Source organism: Nerophis ophidion, linkage group LG03, assembly GCF_033978795.1.
Source record: "Nerophis ophidion isolate RoL-2023_Sa linkage group LG03, RoL_Noph_v1.0, whole genome shotgun sequence".
Classification (NCBI taxonomy): Eukaryota; Metazoa; Chordata; class Actinopteri; order Syngnathiformes; family Syngnathidae; genus Nerophis; species Nerophis ophidion.
The window spans coordinates 40,657,658-40,680,380 of record NC_084613.1 but is presented as its reverse complement, the minus strand read 5'-3'; the positions used below and the strand labels follow the sequence as shown (position 1 = coordinate 40,680,380).

The following is a 22,723-nucleotide window of genomic DNA, read 5'->3' as shown; positions in this document are numbered from 1 at the left end:
CTGGCAGCCAGCCTGCTCACCAAGAGTCTAACCCCGTCCTCCTGAGTGCTCATTCACTCACACAGCAGATTGATTACACTTATGTGTTGCTTGCAACTAAATGAGCGCACCTGGAGCTGGAAGCACGTTTTGCACGGATGCACAATGAGGTGTCATGTGCAGATGTGGCATGCCAGAACTAAATATAAATAATGCACTGTGACTTTCAGTATGCTTGTAGATTTGTCCGCCAATCCCCCTTTATTTATCCAGGAGAGTCTCCTGAGATTGAGAAACTCTATAAAAAATGTAAACAAGGAGATGATTTCTACTTTTTTTATTGTTGTTAGCAACAGTGCATACTGATGAACATCAGCAGTGTAAATATGACATTCTAGTTCAGTTGATGTGTTGTCCCCAGGTGCATGGAAACAGACAAATAAGAATAGGAATACAAGGGAAGCAATAAACAAAACTTAAAAATACATTAAAAGTAATCACAGACCTCATTCCGTTTCATCCGCTGTTTAGTAGGCGGTTCCAGTTTTTTATTAGTTAAAAAAGAATGCTATATTGAGCTTCAGCAGTGCAGTACAACAAAGTGCATAGATAAACAACAACTGGGCTCAGATGTTTTTTCATTTTGTTTTTATAGTGGAAGCTATCATCCACACCAAACAAATTAAAAAACACAAAAAAAACTAGCAATAAATAAATAAATATTATATATAAGAAAGATAAATACGTAGATACATTAATAAAGCATGGTGTGACAGGGGTTAGTGCATGTGCCTCACAATACAAAGGTCCTGGGTTCAGTCCCGGGCTCAGGGTCTTTCTGTGTGGAGTTTGCATATTCTCCCCGTGACTGCGTGGATTCCCTCCGGGAACTCCGGCTTCCTCCCACTTCCAAAGACATGCACCTGGGGATAGGTTGATTGGCAACACTAAATTGTCCCTAGTGTGTCTATCTGTGTCAGCTCTGCGATGAGGTGGTGACTTGTCCAGGGTGTACACCGTCCTCCACCCTTGTTTAGCTGAGATATATCCCCCGCGACCCCGAAAGGGAAAAGCAGTAGAAAATGGATAGATGGATACATTTGATCAAACTTATTCAAAGAACGTTGAAGAAAAAATCTTACAATTTTTAAATTTCCAGATTTGAATTGCACAACACAATTCCCTAATGCATCGATCGTAAAATGGAGGCCCAGCAAAGATGCATTTAACTATGAAAAATGGTGTATTAGAAGTGTGTTGTCCAAAATCTTGATGCTTGAATTTAGACCGTTTTTTAATGTGTTTTTTTTAATAAGTTCGACTTGTAAAATGTCGTTTTGTGTGTCTGTAGCTTTAATGCTGATAAGCTGCATTTGTGTGTGTCTCTATGTAACCCAATTGTGTATCCACTTTTTACATACACACTAACTTTTAGCTTTAGTACTAACATTTTAGCATCTTTATGTTTGGTTAGCTTATTCACTGAAGGGTCAGATACCAAATTTTAACCGACTGGTGGTTAGTTGGCAAACAAGCTTTTTTGAAGTGTAGCAGATGCTGTTTTTCTTTTTTTTTTATTTTTTTTTTACAAAACTGTGTTCCGTGAAGTGCAGGGCATGTACATATTTAGTAGCAGGTGGCATTATGTACAGGAGGAAGGAGTTTGTTTTTTTACAAACCCCGTTTCCATATGTGTTGGGAAATTGTGTTAGATGTAAATATAACAGAATACAATGATTTGCAAATCCTTTTCAACCCATATTCAGTTGAATGCACTACAAAGACAAGATATTTGATGTTCAAACTCAAAAAACTTTATTTTATTTTTGCAAATAATAATTAACTTAGAATTTCATGGCTGTAACACATGCCAAAGTAGTTGGGAAAGGGCATGTTCACCACTGTGTTACATCACCTTTTCTTTTAACAACACTCAATAAACGTTTGGGAACTGAGGAAACTAATTGTTGAAGCTTCGAAAGTGGAATTATTTCCCATTCTTGTTTTATGTAGAACTTTAGTCGTTCAACAGTCCGGGGTCTCCGCTGTCGTATTTTACGCTTCATAATGCACCACACATTTTCGATGGGAGACAGGTCTGGTCTGCAGGCGGGCCAGGGAAGTACCCGCACTCTTTTTTTTACGAAGCCACGCTGTTGTAACATGTGCAGATTGTGGCTTGGCATTGTTTTGCTGAAATAAGCAGGGGCGTCCATGAAAAAGACGGCGCTTAGATGGCAGCCTATGTTGTTCCAAAACCTGTATGTACCTTTCAGCATTAATGGTGCCTTCACAGATGTGTAAGTTACCCATGCCTTGGGCACTAATGCACCCCCATACCATCACAGATGCTGGCTTTTGAACACACTGAGAACACGAAGGGGGGCAGAACACAGGGAGAGCAGGATCGCAAAAAGCAGGATGAGAGCTTACTGAACGTCAGTTGAGAACTAAGTTCCCGCGAGGATCCCTGGGTCCACTGGTCTTTAAAGCAGCTTTCGTCATCAGTCACAGGTGTGGACTGCGGCCGGAGAGTGGGCGCGGTCCGCTTCATGAACGCGGGGGCGTGTCCAGGGGTGCGCTGTCAGCGGGCCGTCTGGGTGGAACCGCAGTGGAGGAAGATGCAGACCGCATGTGCCACAACACACCCGTTCCCAATTAGCCTGCACACCTGTGGGATGTTCCAAATAAGTGTTTGATGAGCATTCCTCAACTTTATCAGTATTCATTGCCACCTTTCCCAACTTCTTTGTCATGTGTTTCTGGCATCAAATTTTAAAGGTAATGATTTCCCAACTCATGGAAACGGGGTTTGTATCTCTGACAATAATGACATCAAGTAAAAAAGTCAGCGTTTGAGTGCATCTTCTTTCAAAAGAAATGAGAGGAAGAGAAATTCTCATAAACAGACTCACTTTAACGTTTTAATATTAAATAGGAACTGCATTATTTTGGGAATCAATTATCTTTCACAATCCCTATGTAAGACTGCCAACAATACTCCATTTACATCTTGTGACCTGAATATTAACATGTATTAGTGATATTGTCATTATAAGCGCTAACGCAGAGGAACTACTTTTATTGGCACCGTGATAACAGCGGTAACATGTTTATGCAGCTATTGACATACTGAGCTGGTGAGCTGCTGCACCACCTCTGAGTTGGTAAAAGTTAATTCTAGATTTTAAAAACTCATGAACCTCACTTTTATAGTAGGTTGTTGTTGCCATAAACCAAGACGTTAGTCAACTTCGACTTTCAAGTTAGACCCGCAGATCGCAGGAAAGACAAAAAGACTCTAATTTGCGCCCACCTTAAAAAAATATATATATATATTTTTTTTTTAGCTGCGTAAGGATTATGATGAATTTTTTATCCAAACAGGAAGATGTCAATCAATCAATCAACAATGTTTATTTATATAGCCCTAAATCACAAGTGTCTCAAAGGGCTGCACAAGCCACAACGACATCCTCAATCAGATCCCACATCAGAGTAAGGAAAAACTCAACCCAGTGGGATGACAATGAGAAACTTTGGAGAGGACCGCAGATGTGGGTGACCTCTGCCCCCACCCCCTATGGAGACCGGTGCAATGGACGTTGAGTGGATCTTAGCATAATATTGTGAAAGTCCGGCCCATAGTCGATCTAACATAATAGTGAGAGTCTAGTCCATAGTGGGGCCAGCAGGGGACCATCCCGAGCGGAGACAGGTCAGCAGCGTAGAACTTTCCCCAACTGATGCACAGGCGAGCCTTCCACCCCAGGTCTTGACTCTGCACAGCCAGCACGTCATCCGTGGCCACCGAACCTGTGACCCCCCTCCATGATGGAGAGGGGGGCAGAGCAAAAAAAAGAAACGGCAGATCAACTAGTCTTAAAGGGGGGTCCATTTAAAGGCTAGAGCAGGGCTCTCAAACATGCGGCCCACGGACCAATTGCGGCCTGCGAGACGTTATTATGCGGCCCGCGCTTTGATATGACAATTTAATGTTGGTGCGGCCCGCGAGTTTAATATGAACGGCACTTGACATCGTCATACTTGCCAACGTTCCCAGGAGACCCCTGAATTGCAGGGCACCAATTCTCTCGAAGCCCCTGTCAATTTTTACCAGATCAACAATATTCATGGAGTGCCATAATGGCACTGCCTTTAGCGCCTTTTACATCCTGAACTTACAGCGTGCAAGCCCAGTTGTGTGTTGCATCTGGCCATGTGATACGCATGTGTGTTATTGCAAGATATATTTGATCAACAGCTACACACGTCACACTAAGGGTGGCTATAAAAAAACTTTTAACACTGTTACCAATATGTGCCAGACTGTGAACCCACACCAAACAAGAATGACAAACACATTTCAGGAGAACATCCGCATCATAACACAACATAAACACAGCAGAACAATTACCCAGAATCCATGCAGACCTAACTCTTCCAGGCTACAATATACACACCCCTGCTACCACCAACCCCCCACACCCCCACCCTCCCTACTTGCGTCGGTTGAGGAGGTAGTTGTTCTCTTGTGTTTAAGTTGTGTTAGGGTGCGGAAATTCTCCCCAAAAGGGTTTGTCATTCTTGTTTGGTGTGGGTTCACAGTGTGGCGCATATTTGTAACAGTGTTAAAAGTTTTTTACGGCCACCCTTAGTGTGACGTGTATGACTGTTGAACAAGTACGTTGTTCTGCACAAGTCTTGCACAACATGATACAGAGCATTGGTTGTGTGATATAAAAGCATGCGCGATGACATGTAGTGGAGCAGTAGTCTTCTTTTGGGGGTGCGCGGACCACTGGAGGAACATGAATGTATACCAAGGGACAAGTGAGATTTATTTAAAACATTCTAAAAAAACAGCAATCAATTCATAAATCCTTTATACATATGTTTTTTGAATAATACTTCAATGAAGTATGATTGTAAGTTCATAAACTGTGGAAAAATAATACAACAATCTAACACTCAGTGTTGACAGCTAGATTTTTTGTGGACAAGTTCCATAAATATTGATGTTAAAGATTTCTTTTTTTGTGAAGAAATGTTTAGAATTAAGTTCATGAATCCAGATGGATCTCTATTACAATCCCCAAAGAGGGCACTTTAAGTTGTTGATTACTTCTATGTGTAGAAATCTTTATTTATAATTGAATCACTTGTTTATTTTTCAAGAAGTTTTTTAGTTCTTTTTATATCTTTTTTTCCAAATAATTCAAGAAAGACCACTACAAATGAGCAATATTTTGCACTGTTATACAATTCAATAAATCAGAAACTGATGACATAGTGCTGTATTTTACTTCTTTATCTCTTTTTTTCGACCAAAAATGTTTTGCTCTGATTAGGGCTACTTGAATTAAAAAAATGTTCACAGGGGATACATCACTGAAAAAAGGTTGAGAACCACTGTTGTAGAGGACGTTAAAGGCAGTGCAGTCACGGCAGCCCTTAATGTCGGCTGGGGGCAAAATGGGAAAAATTCGGGAGAATGGTTGCACTGGTAGATTGTCAGGAGGAGCACTGAAATTCAGGAGTCTCCCGGAAAAATCGTGAGGATTGGCAAGTATATTGCTAGGGCCGGAAAGCCATTCGTAGAAGGTGAATTCATTAAAAAGTGCATGTAAGATGTTTTAAGAAATCGTTTCTTGCGGCCCAGCCTCACCCAGTTTCTGCCTTCAGTGGCCCCCAGGTAAATTGATTTTGAGACCCCTGGGCTAGAGTATACAAATGAGTTTTAAGATGGGACTTAAATGCTTCTATTGAGGTAGCATCTCTAACTGTTACCGGGATGGCATTCCATAGTACTGGAGCCCGAATAGAAAACGCTCTATAGCCCGCAGACTTTTTTTGGGCTCTGGGAATCACTAATAAGCCGAAGTTCTTTGAACGCAGATATCTTGCCGGGACATATGGTACAATACAATCAGCAAGATAGGATGGACCTCGACTGTGTAGTATTTTATACGTAAGTAGTAAAACCTTAAAGTCACATCTTAAGTGCACAGGAAGCCAGTGCAGGTGAGCCAGTATAGGCGTAATATGATCAAACTTTCTTGTTCTTGTCAAAAGTCTAGCAGCCGCATTTTGTACCAACTATAATCTTTTAATGCTAGACACAGGGAGACCCGAAAATATTACGTTACAGTAATCGAGATGTAACAAACGGATAAATAATGATCTCAGCGTCGCTAGTGGACAAAATGGAAAAAATATTAGCGATATCACGGAGATGAAAGTCAAGTCAAGTCAATTTTATTTATATAGCACGTTTACAACAACTTTTAAATTGAACCAAAGTGTTTTACAGGTTAAAAAAAGCATAGAGCAACAGAAACAGAAAACAAACAAAAGAACATAAATAATGAATAAGCTGGACACAATAGTGCAAAAAGCAATACGGTAAAAGGGGTCGAATAAAAAGTAAAAACATTTGCTAAATAAAAATCATTGTAATAAAAAGAGCGACAAATAGAAAAATAAAACTAAAGCGAATGGGTCGGGGGTAGGACTAGAAAATGATGGCCTAGTTGGCAGGCTCAGCTCAGGTCAGGTCAAAGGCCAGCGAGAAGAGGTAGGTCTTAAGAAGGTTTTGAAAACCCCCAGGCTCTGGGCTGATCTAATGTGGAGGGGAAGGCTGTTCCAGAGCTTAGGGGCGGCAATGGAAAAGGCTCTGTCCCCTCTGGTCTTTAGCCTGGATCTAGAGACCGCCAACAGCAGTTGGTCAGCTGACCTTAGGGCTCTAGACGGGGTATGATGATGCAGAAGCTTGGTCAGCTATTGGGGGCCAGACCATTTAGGGATTTAAAAACAATTAAAAGTAATTTAAAATCAATGCGGTAATGGACAGAGAGCCAGTGGAGTGAGGCCAGGACTGGGGTGATGTGCTCACGTTTTTTGGTGCTAGTGAGGAGACGAGCAGCCGCGTTTAGTACAAGCTGCAAACGGCGGCGTGATGCCTAATCAATGCCAACGTACAGGGAATTGTTGTAATCTAGCCGGTGTGTGATGAAGGCGTGGATAGCAGTCTCCAGGTCGCTCTGGGATAGATAGGCCTTGGTCTTTGCTAGGGTTCTGAGATGGTAAAAGCTGGTACTAACCACTGAGCTGACCTGTTTGGTGAATTTGAAGGCCCTATCAAAGATCAGTCCGAAATTTCTCAGAGGACCGAATGTTTTTACCCAGAGGACCTAGAACACGGACAAACAAGACTGGAGATGTTTCGCCGAAGATGATGATCTCGGCCTTGCTCTCATTAAGGTTGAGGAAGTTAACACTCATCCATACTTTAATGTCAGTCAGACAGTCAAGCAGTGGCTGAAGTGCGACCTGTCCTGTGGCCTTAAAGGGGAACATTATCACAATTTCAAAAGGGTTAAAAACAATAAAAATCAGTTCCCATTGGCTTGTTGTATTTTTTGAAGTTTTTTTCAAAATTTTACCGGTCCCGGACTATCCCTAAAAAAAGTTTTAAAGTGCTTGATTTTCGCTATTTGTGATGCGACTATCCATTTCCCTGTGACGTCATACAGTGCTGCCAATGTAAACAAACAATGGCAGATACCACAGCAAGATATAGCGACATTAGCTCGGATTCAGACTCGGATTTCAGCGGTTTAAGCGATTCAACAGATTACCAAGTATTGAAACGGATGGTTGGAGTATGAAGGTATTGAAGAAGAAACTGAAGCTATTGAGCGAATAGCTATTGACGCTATTCATAGCCATAGCATGGCCGAATAGCTGCGTTAGCATCGCCGGTAAAATGTGCGGACCAAACGATCAGGACTTTCGCATCTCTTGACACTGGAGCAACTTAAATCCGTCGATTGGTAAGTGTTTTTTTTGCATTAAATGTGGGTGGAAGGAAACGTAATATAGTTGCAAATGCATCTGCAGGTTATCCATACATCTCTGTGCCATGTCTGCTTTGGCACCGCCGGTAAATAGCATGTTGGCATCGATTAGCTGGCAGTCAACATCAACAAAACTCACCTTTATGATTTCGTTGACTTTATCGTTGCAAATGCATCTGCAGGTTATCCATACATCTCTGTGCCATGTCTGCCTTAGCACCGCCGGTAAATACCATGGTAGCATTGATTAGCGTAGCATGTTAGCATTGATTAGCTGGCAGTCACGCCACAACCAAATATGTCTGATTAGCACATAAGTCAACATCAACAAAACTCACCTTTGTGATTTCGTTGATTTTGTCGTTGCAAATGCATCTGCAGGTTATCCATACATCTCTGTGCCATATCTGTCCTCGCCGGTAAAATGTGGAGACACTCCCGCACATTCAATAGGGGTCTGGCGGCAGACACTTTCGCATCTTCGGGCCGGTGGTGCAACTTGAATCCCTCCCTGTTAGTGTTGTTACACCCTCCGACAACACACCGACGAGGCATGATGTCTCCAAGTTTCCAAAAAATAGTCGAAAAAACGGAAAATAACGGAAATCGGTTAAAAAAATATATGTTTTTTTTTCTGCACCATCAAGGTATATATTGACGCTTACGTAGGTCCGGTGATAATGTTCCCCTTTAAGAGGTAAGTAGATCTGAACATCATCGGCATAACAATGGAATGAGACATTGTGCTTGACCAGGATTTCACTTAAAGGTAGTATGCACAGTAGGAAGAGAATGGGACCTAGGATTGACCCTTGAGGAACACCACAGGTGAGGGGGGCCACCGAGGAGAGAAAGTCTCCTAGCTGCACAGAGAAACTATGGTCAGTTGGGTAGGACTGAATCCAGCTTAGGCATGCACCTCAGATGCCCACATACTGCTTCAGTCGTGACAGTAGGATCCTGTGAGCCACTGTGTCGAAGGCAGCTGTGAGGTCCAGGAGCATCAGGATCAAAGGGCTACCAGAGTCAGCGGCCAGAAGCAGATGATTTTGCACTCTCAGTAGTGCCGTTTCAGTGCTGTGAGATGTTTTGAAACCAGATTGGAATTTCTCCTGGATGTTATTTACAACTAGAAAAGATTGTAACTGGACATACACTACTCTCTCAAGGATCTTGGACAGAAAGGGTAACTGAGAGATGGGTCTGAAGTTAGAAAGAACAGAGGGGTCAAGAATTTTCTTTTTAATTAAAGGCTACACCACAGCATGTTTAAAAGCGGCCGGGACATATCCGGAGGAGAGGCTGGTGTTAATCAACCATAAAATAGTTGGGTCAACTGAATCAAGGACTTCTTTGAGAAGGCGGGAGGGAAGGATATCTGATGGGCAATATGTGGGTTGCAGGTGTTTGACTGTGTCCGAGAGGGAGGAAAGGGAGATAGGCTCAAACTGCTCAAAAACAGCAAGCTGGGGAAGTGGGGGGAGAGGAGGAGAGGAGGTGTCAGATGGTTTGAAAGAAGGCCGTATTAGTAACACTCTTAATGTGTGACTCAAACGAGAGAGTTGGGTCGAAGATAATACCCAGATTCTTTACCGAGTCGCCTTGTGTAGTTGTTTGGTTGTCAAATGTTAATGTGGTTTTATTAAATAGATGTCGTGTCTAGCAGTACCGATTATCAGCATTTTCGTTTTCTTAGCGTTTAGTTGCAAAAAGTTAGCGGACATCCATTGTTTAATTTCATTAAGACACGCCTCCAGCTAACTGCTGAAGAGTGCAGGGCCAAGAACCGAACCCTGGGGAACTCCATGCGTTACCTTAGCATAGTCCGAGGTCACATTGTTAAGGGGGACAAATGGCATCCTGTCAGTAAGATAAGAGTTAATCCAAGACAAGGCTAAGTCTGACATACCAATACGTGTTTTGATAAGCTCTAATAAAATATTGTGATCGACGGTATCGAAAGCAGCGCTAAGATCAAGAAGCAGCAACATAGATGACGCATCAGAATCCATCGTTAGCAATAGATTATTAGTCATTTTTGCGAGGGCTGTCTCGTAGAATGATTTGCCCTGAAACCGGATTGAAAGGGTTTCACAGAGATTGTTGAACGCTAAGTGTTCATTTAGCTGTTGTGCAACAATTTGTTTGAGGATTTTCGAAATAAAGGTAAGTTGAGATACCAGTCCGTATTTTACCAAGAGGTCATGATGGAGGTTAGGTCTTTTGAGCAGAGGATGAATAACTGCTTTTTTGAATGCTAGGGGAATAGTGCCATAGGAAAGTGATAAGTTTATAATATTTAGCACTGATGGACCTAATAGTACAAAAAGCTCCTTGATAAGTTTCCCAGGAAGTGGGTCAAGTAAACACGTTGTTTCTTTTATCCCATTTACATGTAACAATTCCTCTGTTATTTCATCAAAAAGAGAGACTATTTTGGAGGGCAGTATGCGTTGTATGTACAGTCATATCTGTGTTAATAGAACCCAGTTGTAGCTGGGATGCGTTGTCTTTAATCTCCTTTCTAAAGAGTTACATTTTCTTATTAAAGAAATTCATAAAGTCATCTGCCGAGTGGGTGGAGCTACTAGGAGGAGTCCCTTGTTGGGTTAGGGATGCTACTGTACTTAACAAATATTTAGGATCGTTTTTGTTGAGGCGAATGAGATTTGAGTAATATTTAGCTTTACCTATGGTAAGCATGCATTTATAAGTTATTAAACTATCACCCCATACTTGATGAAAAACCTCAAGTTTAGTCGCGCGCCATTTGCGTTCCAGCTTTCTACATGATAATTTATGAGCTCTAGTTTCTTCTGTAAACCATGGGGTACGCCTTTTACAGGCCCTTTTTAGCTTTAGCTGTGCTATACTATCAATGGTTTCGCGCATGGCGTCGTTAAAGTTGTGAGTGAGGTTATCAATAGAGCCTACATAATTTGGGAATGGTGCCATTACCGAGGGGAGTAGGCCAGCAAGAGTCATCGTTGTGGCAACAATAGTGGTGCGGCTGCTAAAGCAGTAATTATTATTATTAGCTTGTTGACAATGAGTCAGAACTTCCAATTTTATAAGGTAATGATCGGACATTACTTTAATCATACGGCAGTATCATAACTTTGGAGGTGGTGACCACCCTGACAAGCATTAGATCTATCGTGTTACCATTGCGATGCGTTGGTTAATTTATTATTTGTGTAAGACCACAGCTATCAATAGTCTGGAGGCCACGCGAGGAGGCTCGAATGGGGTACTCATATAGATATTAAAGTCCTCCATTATAATTATATTGTCGGCGTGCGTCACTAGATCAGTGACGAACTCTGAGAATTTACTGATAAGGTCTGAACAGGAGCCTGGGGGGCGGTAGATAACAGCCAGGTCGTGAGGCAGCGGTGTGACAGACCTCATACTAAGCAACTCAAACAGTTTATATTCATTATTTAGGTTAGGGGTAAGGTTAAGGTTTTCATTGTATATTAGTGCGACCTTCCGACCCATTTTACGGGGACGGGCAATATGCGGATTCGTATAGTTAGGAGATGTCTCATTCAGCGCAAAAAAATTGTCTGGTTTGAGCCAGATATATAAACATCCCATCAGTGGGCATCCCAGTTAGAGCAGACATTGTACAATAAGTGATTTTTTTTTATTATGTTTTTAGTTTGTATTTCTTGTTCAGCACTTACCAATACTGCTACTTGTTGGATCTGCTTATCACTCGGCTTTTAAAAATTGTAGCTAGTCCTCCATATTCAGGCTCCAAAATATAAGGTTCTGGATCCCCAAATTCATGTAAATAAAATTTAAATAACCATGCATGAATAAGATCAGACCTGAACTTCTCTTCGGTACGATTAAGTTCTATAGTATGATGTAATGTCAAGGTCTGGGTGTGGTTAGTGCACCCAAAGGCAGAAGAGCAGTCATATTCAGCTTAATTAAATAGTTGTTACCAAAAATCACTTGGAAAACTTAGGATCAAAAATACTAAATAAAAAACAAAAGTCTCTGAATGTCCAAATACACAAAACCCACATAAGGAAACTACAGAATTACGTACAACAATTATTAGGGAATTCAAGCATATTTGCACCTGTTTAAATACTTTTTAAAAATCAAATACATTAATATAGATATCTTAGTGGTATCTGTTTTTAATTTGTATCAATTTTTTTATTACCTATTGGCTTACATCAGTTGTGTCTCTAACTTTTTTCACTGAGGGTCATATAGAAATGCTGGGGTCCACTTATATATACAGCTGTATATATTTAAAAAAAATATTTTAAAAAGAAAAAAAAAAGTCGATATTTAAAGACAAACCTTTAAATATGATCTGGGTTTCACAGCATTTAACAGTATTTTTTCCACAGTCAAACTGTTACTAAAATATACTGAAACATGACAACATATATTATAATGCTTTTATATTTCACAGCAATTAACTGCAATTTCACTATTAACCAAAGTCCAGTACAAAAAAAAAATTACTGTAAATTCAAACTGATTTCGTTTTCCGTAGACTATGTTGCACACTCTTGTACAATAAGTGGTGGTATGCTTTTAAAGTAGGTACCAATACATTTAAAGTTGTGACGTTACTGCACTGTAATTAACTGCAAAAGCACAGCTCTGCAGTTACAATAAATTGCTGTAAATATACTTCATAGTAAATGTTTTCTGAAAGTAACCAGGAATTTGCTGTGAATTTACAATGAAAATGTTTACCGTATGGTATTAGTGTCAGTATTTCAGCTCTAATTTGAATGTTTCTATTTTTTGTTGTATTTTATTTTTACAGTGTGCTGCTGGTCAATAAGAATGACCCGGGCCAATTTTTGACCTAAGGCTGGGGTTCTCAAACTGTGGTACCCGGGCTTCATCTAGTGCAGGGGTCGGCAACCCGCGGCTCTGGAGCCGCATGTTCTTTGGCAACTCTAATGCGGCTCAGCTGCACAATCGCTGACCCCCCAGATTGTTGCTGGGAGATTCCGGAATTCAATGCTTCTCCCGGACATCATCCGGAGTTAACGTTCTCCAATTTTCACTCGGACTATAATATTAAGGATGTGCCATGATGACATTACTCTTGATGTCCTCTTGAACGTCATCGCGCCTGCCATTCACGGAATGCTATTTGCGTGCATTTCGCTGCTTCTATCGGCACATGTATGAGATTGCAAGGCATACTGGGTGACACAGAGTACACTGACGGTTGTGATATAAACAACTTTAACACTCCTACTAATATGCGCCACATTGTGAACCCATACAAGAAGAATGACAAACACATTTCGGGAGAAAATCCTCACAGTAACACAACATAAATGCAACACAACAAATACCCAGAATCATTAGCATCCATGACACTTCCTGACCCCCTGCATGGTTGAGGTGGGCGGGGTTTGGTGCTCGTGGGGTGTATAACATAGTCAGGAATTATCATGGATGCAAAGGATTCTGGGTATTTGTTGTGTTGCATTTATGTTGTGTTACTGTGAGGATTTTCTCCCGAAATGTGTTTGTCATTCTTCTTTTGTGTGGGATCACAATAAGGCGCATATTAGTAGGAGTGTAGTTGTTTATATCACAACCGTCAGTGTACTCTGTGTCACCCAGTATGCCTTCAAGTCGTGTGCATGCATCTGCGGAAGCCTTTCACAACATGTTGCTGGACTGGCAAGCAGTTTGTACATGTTATAGAAGGTGTTTAAGGCAATGGCTTCATATCATGCCCTTATTCTTGTCATCTGGGTGACCACCAGCCGATGTTGACGAGAATAGTTGCGGCTCCCATTGTCTTCCTCTTTTTGTGAAATGGGTCAAAATGGCTCTTTGAGTGGTAAAGGTTGCCGACCCCTGATCTAGTGGTACGCCAAAGAATCACTTGATTAAAGCACACTATTTTATTTTACTATAATTAAACACATTGTTACTGTTCAAACTGCATGTAATGTTACAGTAGCCAAAATACCTGTTGTTTTGATGAATACTTAGGCCTACTATGGTACTGTATTTGAATGTTGGCTGTTATGTTGAACTTCGTGAGATGGTACTTGATGAAAAAAAGTTGAGAACCACTGACTTAAGGTACAAACCCCGTTACCATATGAGTTGGGAAATTGTGTTGGATGTAAATATAAACGGAATACAATGATTTGCAAATCCTTTTCAACCCATATTCAGTTGAATGCACTACAAAGACAAGATATTTGATGTTCAAACTCATAAACTTTATTTTTTTGGGCAAATAATAACTAACTTAGAATTTCATGGCTGCAACATGCCAAAGTAGTTGGGAAAGGGCATGTTCACCACCTTTTCTTTTACAACACTCAAACGTTTGGGAACTGAGGAAACTAATTGTTGAAGCTTTGAAAGTGGAATTCTTTCTCATTCTTGTTTGATGTACAGCTTAAGTCGTTCAACAGTCCGGGGTCTCCGCTGTCGTATTTTACACTTCATAATGCGCCACACATTTTCGATGGGAGACAGGTTTGGACTGCAGGCGGGCCAGGAAAGTACTCGCTCTCTTTTTTTACGAAACCAGGCTGTTGTAACACGTGGCTTCGCATTGTCTTGCTGAAATAAGCAGGGGTGTCCATGATAACGTTGCTTGGATGACAACATAAGTTGCTCCAAAACCTGTATGGACCATTCAGCATTAATGTTGCATTCACAGATGTGTAAGGTACCCATGCCTTGGCCACGAATACACCCCCATACCATCACAGATGCTGGCTTTTGAACTTTGCGCCTATAACAATCCGGATGGTTATATTCCTCTTTGTTCCGGAGGACACCACGTCCACAGTTTCCAAATATAATTTGAAATGTGGACTCGTCAGACCACAGAAGACTTTTCCACTTTGCATCAGTCCATCTTAGATGAGCTCGGGCCCAGCGAAGCCAGCGGCGTTCCTTGGTGTTGATGATAAATGGGTTTTGCTTAGCATGACAGAGTTTTAACTTGCACTTACAGATGTAGCAACCAACTTTAGTTACTGACAGTGGTTTTAAGAAGTGTTCCTGAGCCCATGTGGTGATATCCTTTACACACTGTCGGTTTTTGATGCAGTACCGCCTGAGGGTTCAAAGGTCCGTAATACAATCGCTTACGTGCAGTGATTTCTCCAGGTTCTCTGAACGTTTTGATGATTTTACGGACCGTAGATGGTAAAATCCCTAAATTCCTTGCAATAGCTTGTTGAGAAATGTTGTTCTAAAACTGTTCGACAATTTGCTTACAAAGTGGTGACCCTCGCCCCATCCTTGTTTGTGAATTACTTAGCATTTCATGGAAGCTGCTTTTATACCCAATCATGGCACCCACATGTTCCCAATTAGCCTGCACACATGTGGGATGTTCCAAATAAGTGTTTGATGAGTATTTCTCAACTTTATCAGTATTTATTGCCACCTTTCCCAACTTCTTTGTCACGTGTTGCTGGCATCAAATTCTAAAGTAAATGATTATTTGCAAAAAAAAAAAAATGTTGATCAGTTTGAACATCAAATATGTTGTCTCTGTAGCATATTCAACTGAATATGGGTTGAAAATCATAGTATTCCGTTTATATTTACATCTAACACAATTTCCTAACTCATATGGAAACGGGGTTTGTACAATGAAAAGGTAGGAATGCAAGTAAAAGAGTCCATAACAACTGTTACTGAATGTCTTTCTTTACGAGAGTGAACATGTGCCTTGAAGTAAGCCAATGCCTGATGAAGCATGCTCCTTATGTGCATTCAAATCATCAGGTGGCACAATGAGCTCGGAGCAGGAAACATGATTTTCTTATGAACAATTCCTCCTCTCATTGCTAATGTTTGCTTCTCTCCATCATTCTAGCCTCCTCTTAGAGTCTTAAGGCCTCTCACAAGATCTCGGAGAGCCGTGTCTTCAAACACCGAAGCCATGTGAACGTGTCGGCCATGCAGACAGGCGCCTACAGCTGCAAAAAGCAAAACTGACACGCCAAACCTTACGTGACTGCAGCAGCACTGCTTTGGAATTAGTATTACCAAAGTGACCTATAATGACCTGTGTATAAATATGACCTGGCAAGGAGGACTGCTGGAGTCAGGCTTTTTTGATCATGTGTACAGCGTGTTTCATCTTTAATTTTGTCAGGCATGGGCAGGCACCTTGCATGCGTGTCTGGCCATGTCAATAACGTACACTGGGAGGCAAGGTGTTCTCCTGAGCGTAAAGAAAAACATGTCATGACGAGCCAAGCAGCACTGAAATATTTACCTCTCTTGTAAAGCCTTAATGCAAGACATGCATCACAAGTTATCATCAATCCATTATGCACTATGTGGTGAATAGAAATTCATGCCCACAATTCCAGAATTGACCAAAACAATGTGGAGAAAAAAAGCAATCATGTGAATTTTTCTGTATTTATGTGCTGGATAGATATCAGTTTTCAGTCACCTCCACAAGTGCAGCATTCATTTTGACTATTCAGCACGTCTTTTTCGTCCATTATTTGCTATAAAAACGTTTTGTAGTAGTGTCTTTTAAGTAACAGCATTTTAGGAGATTGTAGTTGTATTTGTGCATTTATGTCTGCAACATTTGTCATCACTGCTTTATTGCTGAAACTATACACAGAACTGTAGCTTCTCAGGTGCAAGAGTCCTGTTTACACTCTTCAGCGTGATGTTGGGGCTACACACATGGAGTATACTTTTAAAGGATGTGATTAAAAACAACTCTACGGGAAAGTCATGTGATTTCCTTCCATACAGTGGCATGTGATCCGACTGCATGATATTTGTCATTTAGATTGAATTTTTAGGTAAACTATTGTGAAGCTAGCTGTGCACATTGACTTTTGTTGCTTCCACTATGCAGGGTAATCAGTGGAGTTTATTTTCTGGCAGGCCAGAATAACATTTCAAATGTGATGTGAGCTAAACGCGTAACAAGAACTGATATTATGACATGTGGGTTAGTTAAAAATTCACTTTACAGACATTAAACATGAAGAAAATGTATTTGTTTTGATGTGTGTGTGTGTACTAGTGCAGCAAATCAACAAGGATGTCCTATTGTGGGATTATAGCATTTATTTAACAATACATGAATTACAGTTTAAGGTTTACCCTGTCGTGGTACTTCAGGTACGGATCATTCAAAAACCAGTTCCTCCTTTTCCAAAAGGGTGATGTCATTTTATCTAAAAGTTTACACTGTGTCCTATTACAAAAGACATGCTCCCGCAAGCGCTTTTTTCTGGCGGGTTTCTTCTTCCACAGTTTCTTCTTGTATCCAGCCTTTAAAACAGAGGGATCAAAGATCAGTAATGAACAACAAAAGTGTGTGCGCTAAGTCCGAGAGAACCGACCTTACGCCTAATCCACAGGCCACAGTGCAACCTCATGAACCTTTGTGTCACAGACTTGACAGACTTTCTCTTGCCCTTCTTTACACTGTAGTATGTCAAACTTCGGATGGGCTGCTGACTCAAGGGGGCAATGAGAGCCGAGGCCCTGCAAAACATTTAGAAAAGATGCTGATTTAATACAAATTACTATTAGGAGTAGAAATCTTGGGCCACCCCACGATTGTATTCTGATTTGATTCCAAAGTGATTATGGATGCCTTTTTTTGGACAGGGCAAACAAAAACAAAAGACTGAATTAATACAAATGTTATTAAACCCTGCAAAGGTGCATCTGTTGATCTTAAACTTCAGTCTGTTCCCCAAAGTTTCGGTTATCTTTGTCGCTTTGCATAAAAGTAGTGTTCTTTCCAAAACATGCTCCATGGCCTCGAAGCCTTGCACGTCACGCAAAAATGGTAATCACTCAAACTCGGGTTTTCCCAAAAGCAATGTTTTGGTACCAGCACCAAAATGTATTTAGATACTTTTCTAAATAAAGACGACCCAAAAAATTTTAATTTTTGGCTTTATTTTGACAAAAAACCTTGCGGTATATTAAACACATGTTTCTTATTCAGGAACAATGTTTGTCCTTAAATAAAATAGTGAACATACAAGACAACTTGTCTTTTAGTTGTAAGTAAGCCAACAAACACTCCTAATTTGTCTGCTGACGTATGCAGTAACATATTGTGTCATTTATCATTCTATTATGTTGTCAAAATTATAAAGTATAAGCGGTACAAAATTGATTATTAATCTACTTGTTCATTTACTGTTAATATTTGGTTATTTTCTGTCTAAACATGTTCCATCCATACTCCTGTTAAAACTTAATAATCACTTATTCATCTTCTGTTTGGATGCTTTACATTAATTTTGGATGATACCACAAATTTGGATATCAATCCGATACCAAGTAGTTACAGGATCATACATTGGTCATGTTCAAAATCCTCATGTGTCCAGGGACATACTTCCTGAGTTTATAAACAAAATATGATTTAAAAGAAAAAAAAAAGATTTTGTGATTCTAAAAAATATCGATGTAATCATTGTAATATCGACTACAAACGCTCTCTTTACTGGGTATCATTACAGTGGATGTTAGGTGTAGATCCACCCATTTGTTTACATACAGGAGCGCTAGGTTGTTAACGGTGACGCCAGTGAGCTGTTGTATCCTCCTACGGTGTGTAGTGAAGCATGTTTAGCTAGTCCTCGTCCTGCAGGGATGATACTTGTAAGAAACGTACTTTATTTGTTGCCATGGAGACGAGGATTAGTAAATTAAAAGTAGCTAAAACACTGCCGACTGCAGATGGACATTAGCCGCTAGCTAGTTAGCCATGTCTTAAAGCACCTCTTGCTGAGCAGCATTTCAGTGTTATAACTTTGCCTTTATCAATAGTTTTTAAGCCAAAATGCGTTCACTCTCCCTTTTCTGTCTACACACTGTGTCTGCCTTTGAGGACTCTGTAATGGTGCGTTGCCGAACATGCTGCTCTGCTCATAAAACCAGCAATGTCATGGCATGACGTGATGCCCGTTAAAAAAAACAGAACTAGTACATTTTAGAGGCAGTATAGTATCGATTATGATTCATTAGTATTACACTACTCTATTAGTACCGGTATACCGTATAACACCTAACTCAAACACATCCTTTAGGGTTTTACAATTAATATTTTGCACAGTTCCATACTGTTGAAAGGCTTAATGGGCCGCATGTGGCCCCCGGGCCTTAATTTGCCCAGGTCTGTACTATGTCATAATAATTACATACTTAGTATCTCAGGTAACTAGGACTGTTTTGTTTTTACTTTACGGAAAAAATATAGAGATATTAATCGTATATCGCCATTCAGCAAATGGAGCGAAAAACACAACCAAAAATTGTAGGCTTCTTCACGCAACGAAGCCGTCCTACTTCACTGAGGTCTGTAGTTGCAGCGACGAAGTGGAGACGTGATGGCGACAGGCCGAGTTACACCGATCCTTACACCCACTCACCCCCTTCCCTGATCTGTCCGCCGGGGAGACACCACCTTAACTAACACATTTTCTGGGGGAAATACTGAACAGCATTACTTGTAATAATTATAAGGCTCCTATTTCATCAAAAGGAAGACATGTGAGCAATATGCTGAAACATTTGAACAAACATCATGCAATAATTATAAATGAAAGTCACGTTTTTGAACCGCTCCGATCTCATCCCAGCAGCAGTAACGCTAGCAGGTCATTTGAATACAACAGGTACTAACTCACCACCTATCATGTTAGCGCTATTATTTGTTAAATTGAAATGAATGCCTTTTCATTTAGATGCAGTTGCCGCTCCTGTTCACAGCTGCACTTTTTGGGAATTTTGCCTATCATTCACATTCCTCATGTAAGACAAGCACACGTTTTTATTTTCTTAAGCATTCTAACTCGTAAATATACGTTAGCAAAGTCAGGTAACAATGGAGCCAATGAAAGTCGCTCTATTCTGACTATAAAGCACTCTTAAACACCCCCATCAATGTTTTATATACATGTGTCAGTAACTATGTAATGTAGTAAAAGACATTCATAATAACATGAAATATTTACGTATTTTGCTAATATGAAGCATACGGCGGTGTATTATTTTCACAGACGCATCTGAATGTTCACTTTTTTCTTCAACTACAAACACTAAGCATCACGCAGCAGCAGTTCTCAACAAGCACTTCAAACATGATAAAACAATCAATTACTGTACAATGTCTGCTCTCACTGGGATGCCTACTGGTGGAATGTTTATATTGTCACGTTTAGATGAAGAATTCATTATAATACTCATGAAAGGTTAAAAAACTAAATGTCACGCAAACCAGCGTATGTGTCTTTCCTGCCATCTCTTGGTTTGAATGTCAAGGTTTAGCAACATCTGGTTTATGGCCACAGGTGAGAGGCATGATTTATAATCTAGAATTAACATTTACCAGGTCAGAGGCGATGCAGCATCAGCAGCATTTTAACGGCTAAATATGTCAATATAGCAGCATAAGTTATAAACGTGATTGATTGATTAAGACTTGTATTAGTAGATTGCACAGTACAGTACATATTCCGTACATTTGATCACTAAATGGTAACATCCGATTAAGTTTTTCAACTTGTTTAAGTCGGGGTCCACGTTAATCAACTCATGGTAAAGCTCTCTGTGTTCACGGCGCCACTAAAATAGTTTGTCTGCGTTAACACTTTTAATAACAATATGGCTAAAACTTGGTTAATATTCAGGTCACGAAATGCAAATTGTGTATTGTTAGCTGTTTTTGAGGGCTTTATGAGCGCAATTAGTGTACTCCCATTAGCTGCATTGTTAGCCACCTCGTAGTGGCAGTATATTACGACTAGGAATGTAAAAAAAAAAAGAAAAACATATGTGTTCTTGTCTTACACAGGAATTGTGAATGAGAGGCAAAATTGCTAAAAAGTGCAATTCCAGATAGTCATCCCTCAGGTCTGATACCTGTTAGCCTTGCTAACTTCCGTTTTGTGAGCTTGCAGAATTTCTCTATTGCAGTTGTATTTGGCATTTGATGATTTTTTGTTTTAGCTTGTGCAGTGTTTGAAATTGTTTAGCATTTTCCTGTTTCATTCGTTTGTTTTTAGTTTTCGATCATTATCATATGAGGGATTCTAGCTAACTATCACGTCAAGAAATCTGAGTGCTGATGTAAGCATTTCACCAATCTCGCGCACTTTGCAAATTTGGACGCGATCTAACAGCAAAACAGTCTCCCCACACTGCGTAGATGGCATCAAGGCTTATTTATCCAAGCGTGAGGGTTGGGAAACGAAGGTGTTTTGCGAGGGGAAGTGTGGATTCAGGCCAGGAGGCCTATTTCAAGTTCCAGGTAACCCTACATTATTATATTTTATAAATAGTAAATACAGTTGTGGTAGTAGATTAGTCAGTAGTTTAGTCGTGGATGTACACTGTATAGTGGTGAATCCAATAAACATTTGATTTGATTTGACATTAAATTAGCAAAATGCGGTTGCGCATTTTGCAAATTGCGCACCATTGGTATTGTGCTTATAACAATACTGGGTCATTATAGCCATTTTCGATTAATCAATATATCCCGCATATGATAACGGATAGACATTTAAAGCTAAAATAAATAAGATAATAATGACAAAGACAACTTGGCATCATATAGCAGCAACTTGACAAAAGTCTGTACCGTTGGAGGAGGCCACATCGAGGTAGGAGACAGTGTGTAGCCGACAAAGGAGTGAGAATAGCGGGGAACGAGGAGATGCACGGAGGCTTGGACCTTGTGAGGTTAGACAGTGGAGCAACCTTCGGTGTGAAGGCGCACAAAGACACAGACAGCGGCCTCAGCAGTCCTGTTAAGCACAAACACAACATGGCAACACAGAAGGATATGCAGTCAGCTAGCTAGCTAGTTCGCCGCAATTTGGTAGCTCGCCCTTGAGTGATTTGCTCGCTTAAAGGCTTATTTCCCTAACTCGACAAGTTAAAACGAAATGACAAAATAAACTGAACGTATTGTTCCTGGGACACATTAAAATAATAACTGAAAAGTCAAAATGTCACATTGCATACCCGACACCTTCCTCGCCAGGACGGCCGCCATGTTATCCACTGGTGTGTGACGTCACTACACGGTCTCGGAGGGACAAACTTAGCTGTCGCCTTGTTGTCACTTCAGAGGTGTCCGCTGACATCTGGTGGGTGGAACGGAATAATGTGACGTCTATTGTGCTTCGCGCATTATTTATCTACCCATCTATCCATCTATCCATCTATCTATCTATCTATCTATCTATCTATCTATCTATCTATCTATCTATCCATCCATCCATCCATCCATCCATCCATCCATCCATCCATCCATCCATCCATCCATCCATCCATCCATCCATCCATCCATCCATCCATCCATCCATCCATCCATCCATCTATCTATCTATCTATCTATCTATCTATCTATCTATCTATCTATCTATCTATCTATCTATCTATCTATCTATCTATCTATCTATCCATCTCCCCTCCTAGGTTTGTCATTGTGCCCATTGGGTTGAGTTTTTTTTCTTCCCCTGATGTTGGATCTGAGCCGAGGATGTTGTTGTGGCTTGTGCAGCCCTTTGAGACATTTGTGATTAAGGGCTGTATAAATAAACTTTGATTGATGATCTATCTAAATGTCTGTCCATCTATCCATCTATCTATCTATCTATCTATCTCTCTCTCTATCTGTCTGTCCGTCTGTCCGTCCGTCCGTCCATCCATCCATCCATCCATCCATCCATCTATCTATCTATCTATCTATCTATCTATCTATCTATCTATCTATCTATCTATCTATCTATCTCCCCTCCTAGGTTTGTCATTGTGCCCATTGGGTTGAGTTTTTTTTCTTGCCCTGATGTTGGATCTGAGCCGAGGATGTTGTTGTGGCTTGTGCAGCCCTT

At 40.5% G+C, this 22,723-nt stretch overlaps 2 protein-coding genes and 1 long non-coding RNA gene across 4 annotated transcripts in view; 2 read left to right on the top strand and 1 right to left on the bottom strand.

Moving 5' to 3' along the window:
* Positions 1 to 16,850, top strand: part of reep1 (receptor accessory protein 1) — a 45,739-nt gene extending 28,889 nt beyond the window's left edge. For both annotated transcript variants that reach the window (XM_061895184.1, XM_061895183.1), the window contains exon 8: positions 15,697 to 16,850. In XM_061895184.1, coding sequence (XP_061751168.1) covers positions 15,697 to 15,768 — 72 coding nt within the window. In that variant the 3' untranslated portion in view covers positions 15,769 to 16,850. The remainder of the gene's footprint in view (positions 1 to 15,696) is intronic.
* LOC133549606 (uncharacterized) lies at positions 5 to 2,928 on the top strand. Its single transcript, XR_009806122.1, has 2 exons — positions 5 to 2,417; positions 2,488 to 2,928. It is a non-coding gene; the product is annotated as an uncharacterized LOC133549606 (long non-coding RNA).
* Positions 16,851 to 16,904: 54 nt separating the features above from the next.
* mrpl35 (mitochondrial ribosomal protein L35) lies at positions 16,905 to 21,991 on the bottom strand. Its single transcript, XM_061895185.1, has 4 exons — positions 21,852 to 21,991; positions 21,466 to 21,631; positions 17,201 to 17,345; positions 16,905 to 17,129 (listed from the first exon to the last, which is right to left on the bottom strand). The coding sequence occupies exons 1-4, from the start codon at positions 21,880 to 21,882 to the stop codon at positions 16,941 to 16,943; spliced, it is 531 nt and encodes a 176-aa protein (XP_061751169.1). The 5' UTR covers positions 21,883 to 21,991; the 3' UTR covers positions 16,905 to 16,940.
* Positions 21,992 to 22,723: the final 732 nt, after the last annotated feature.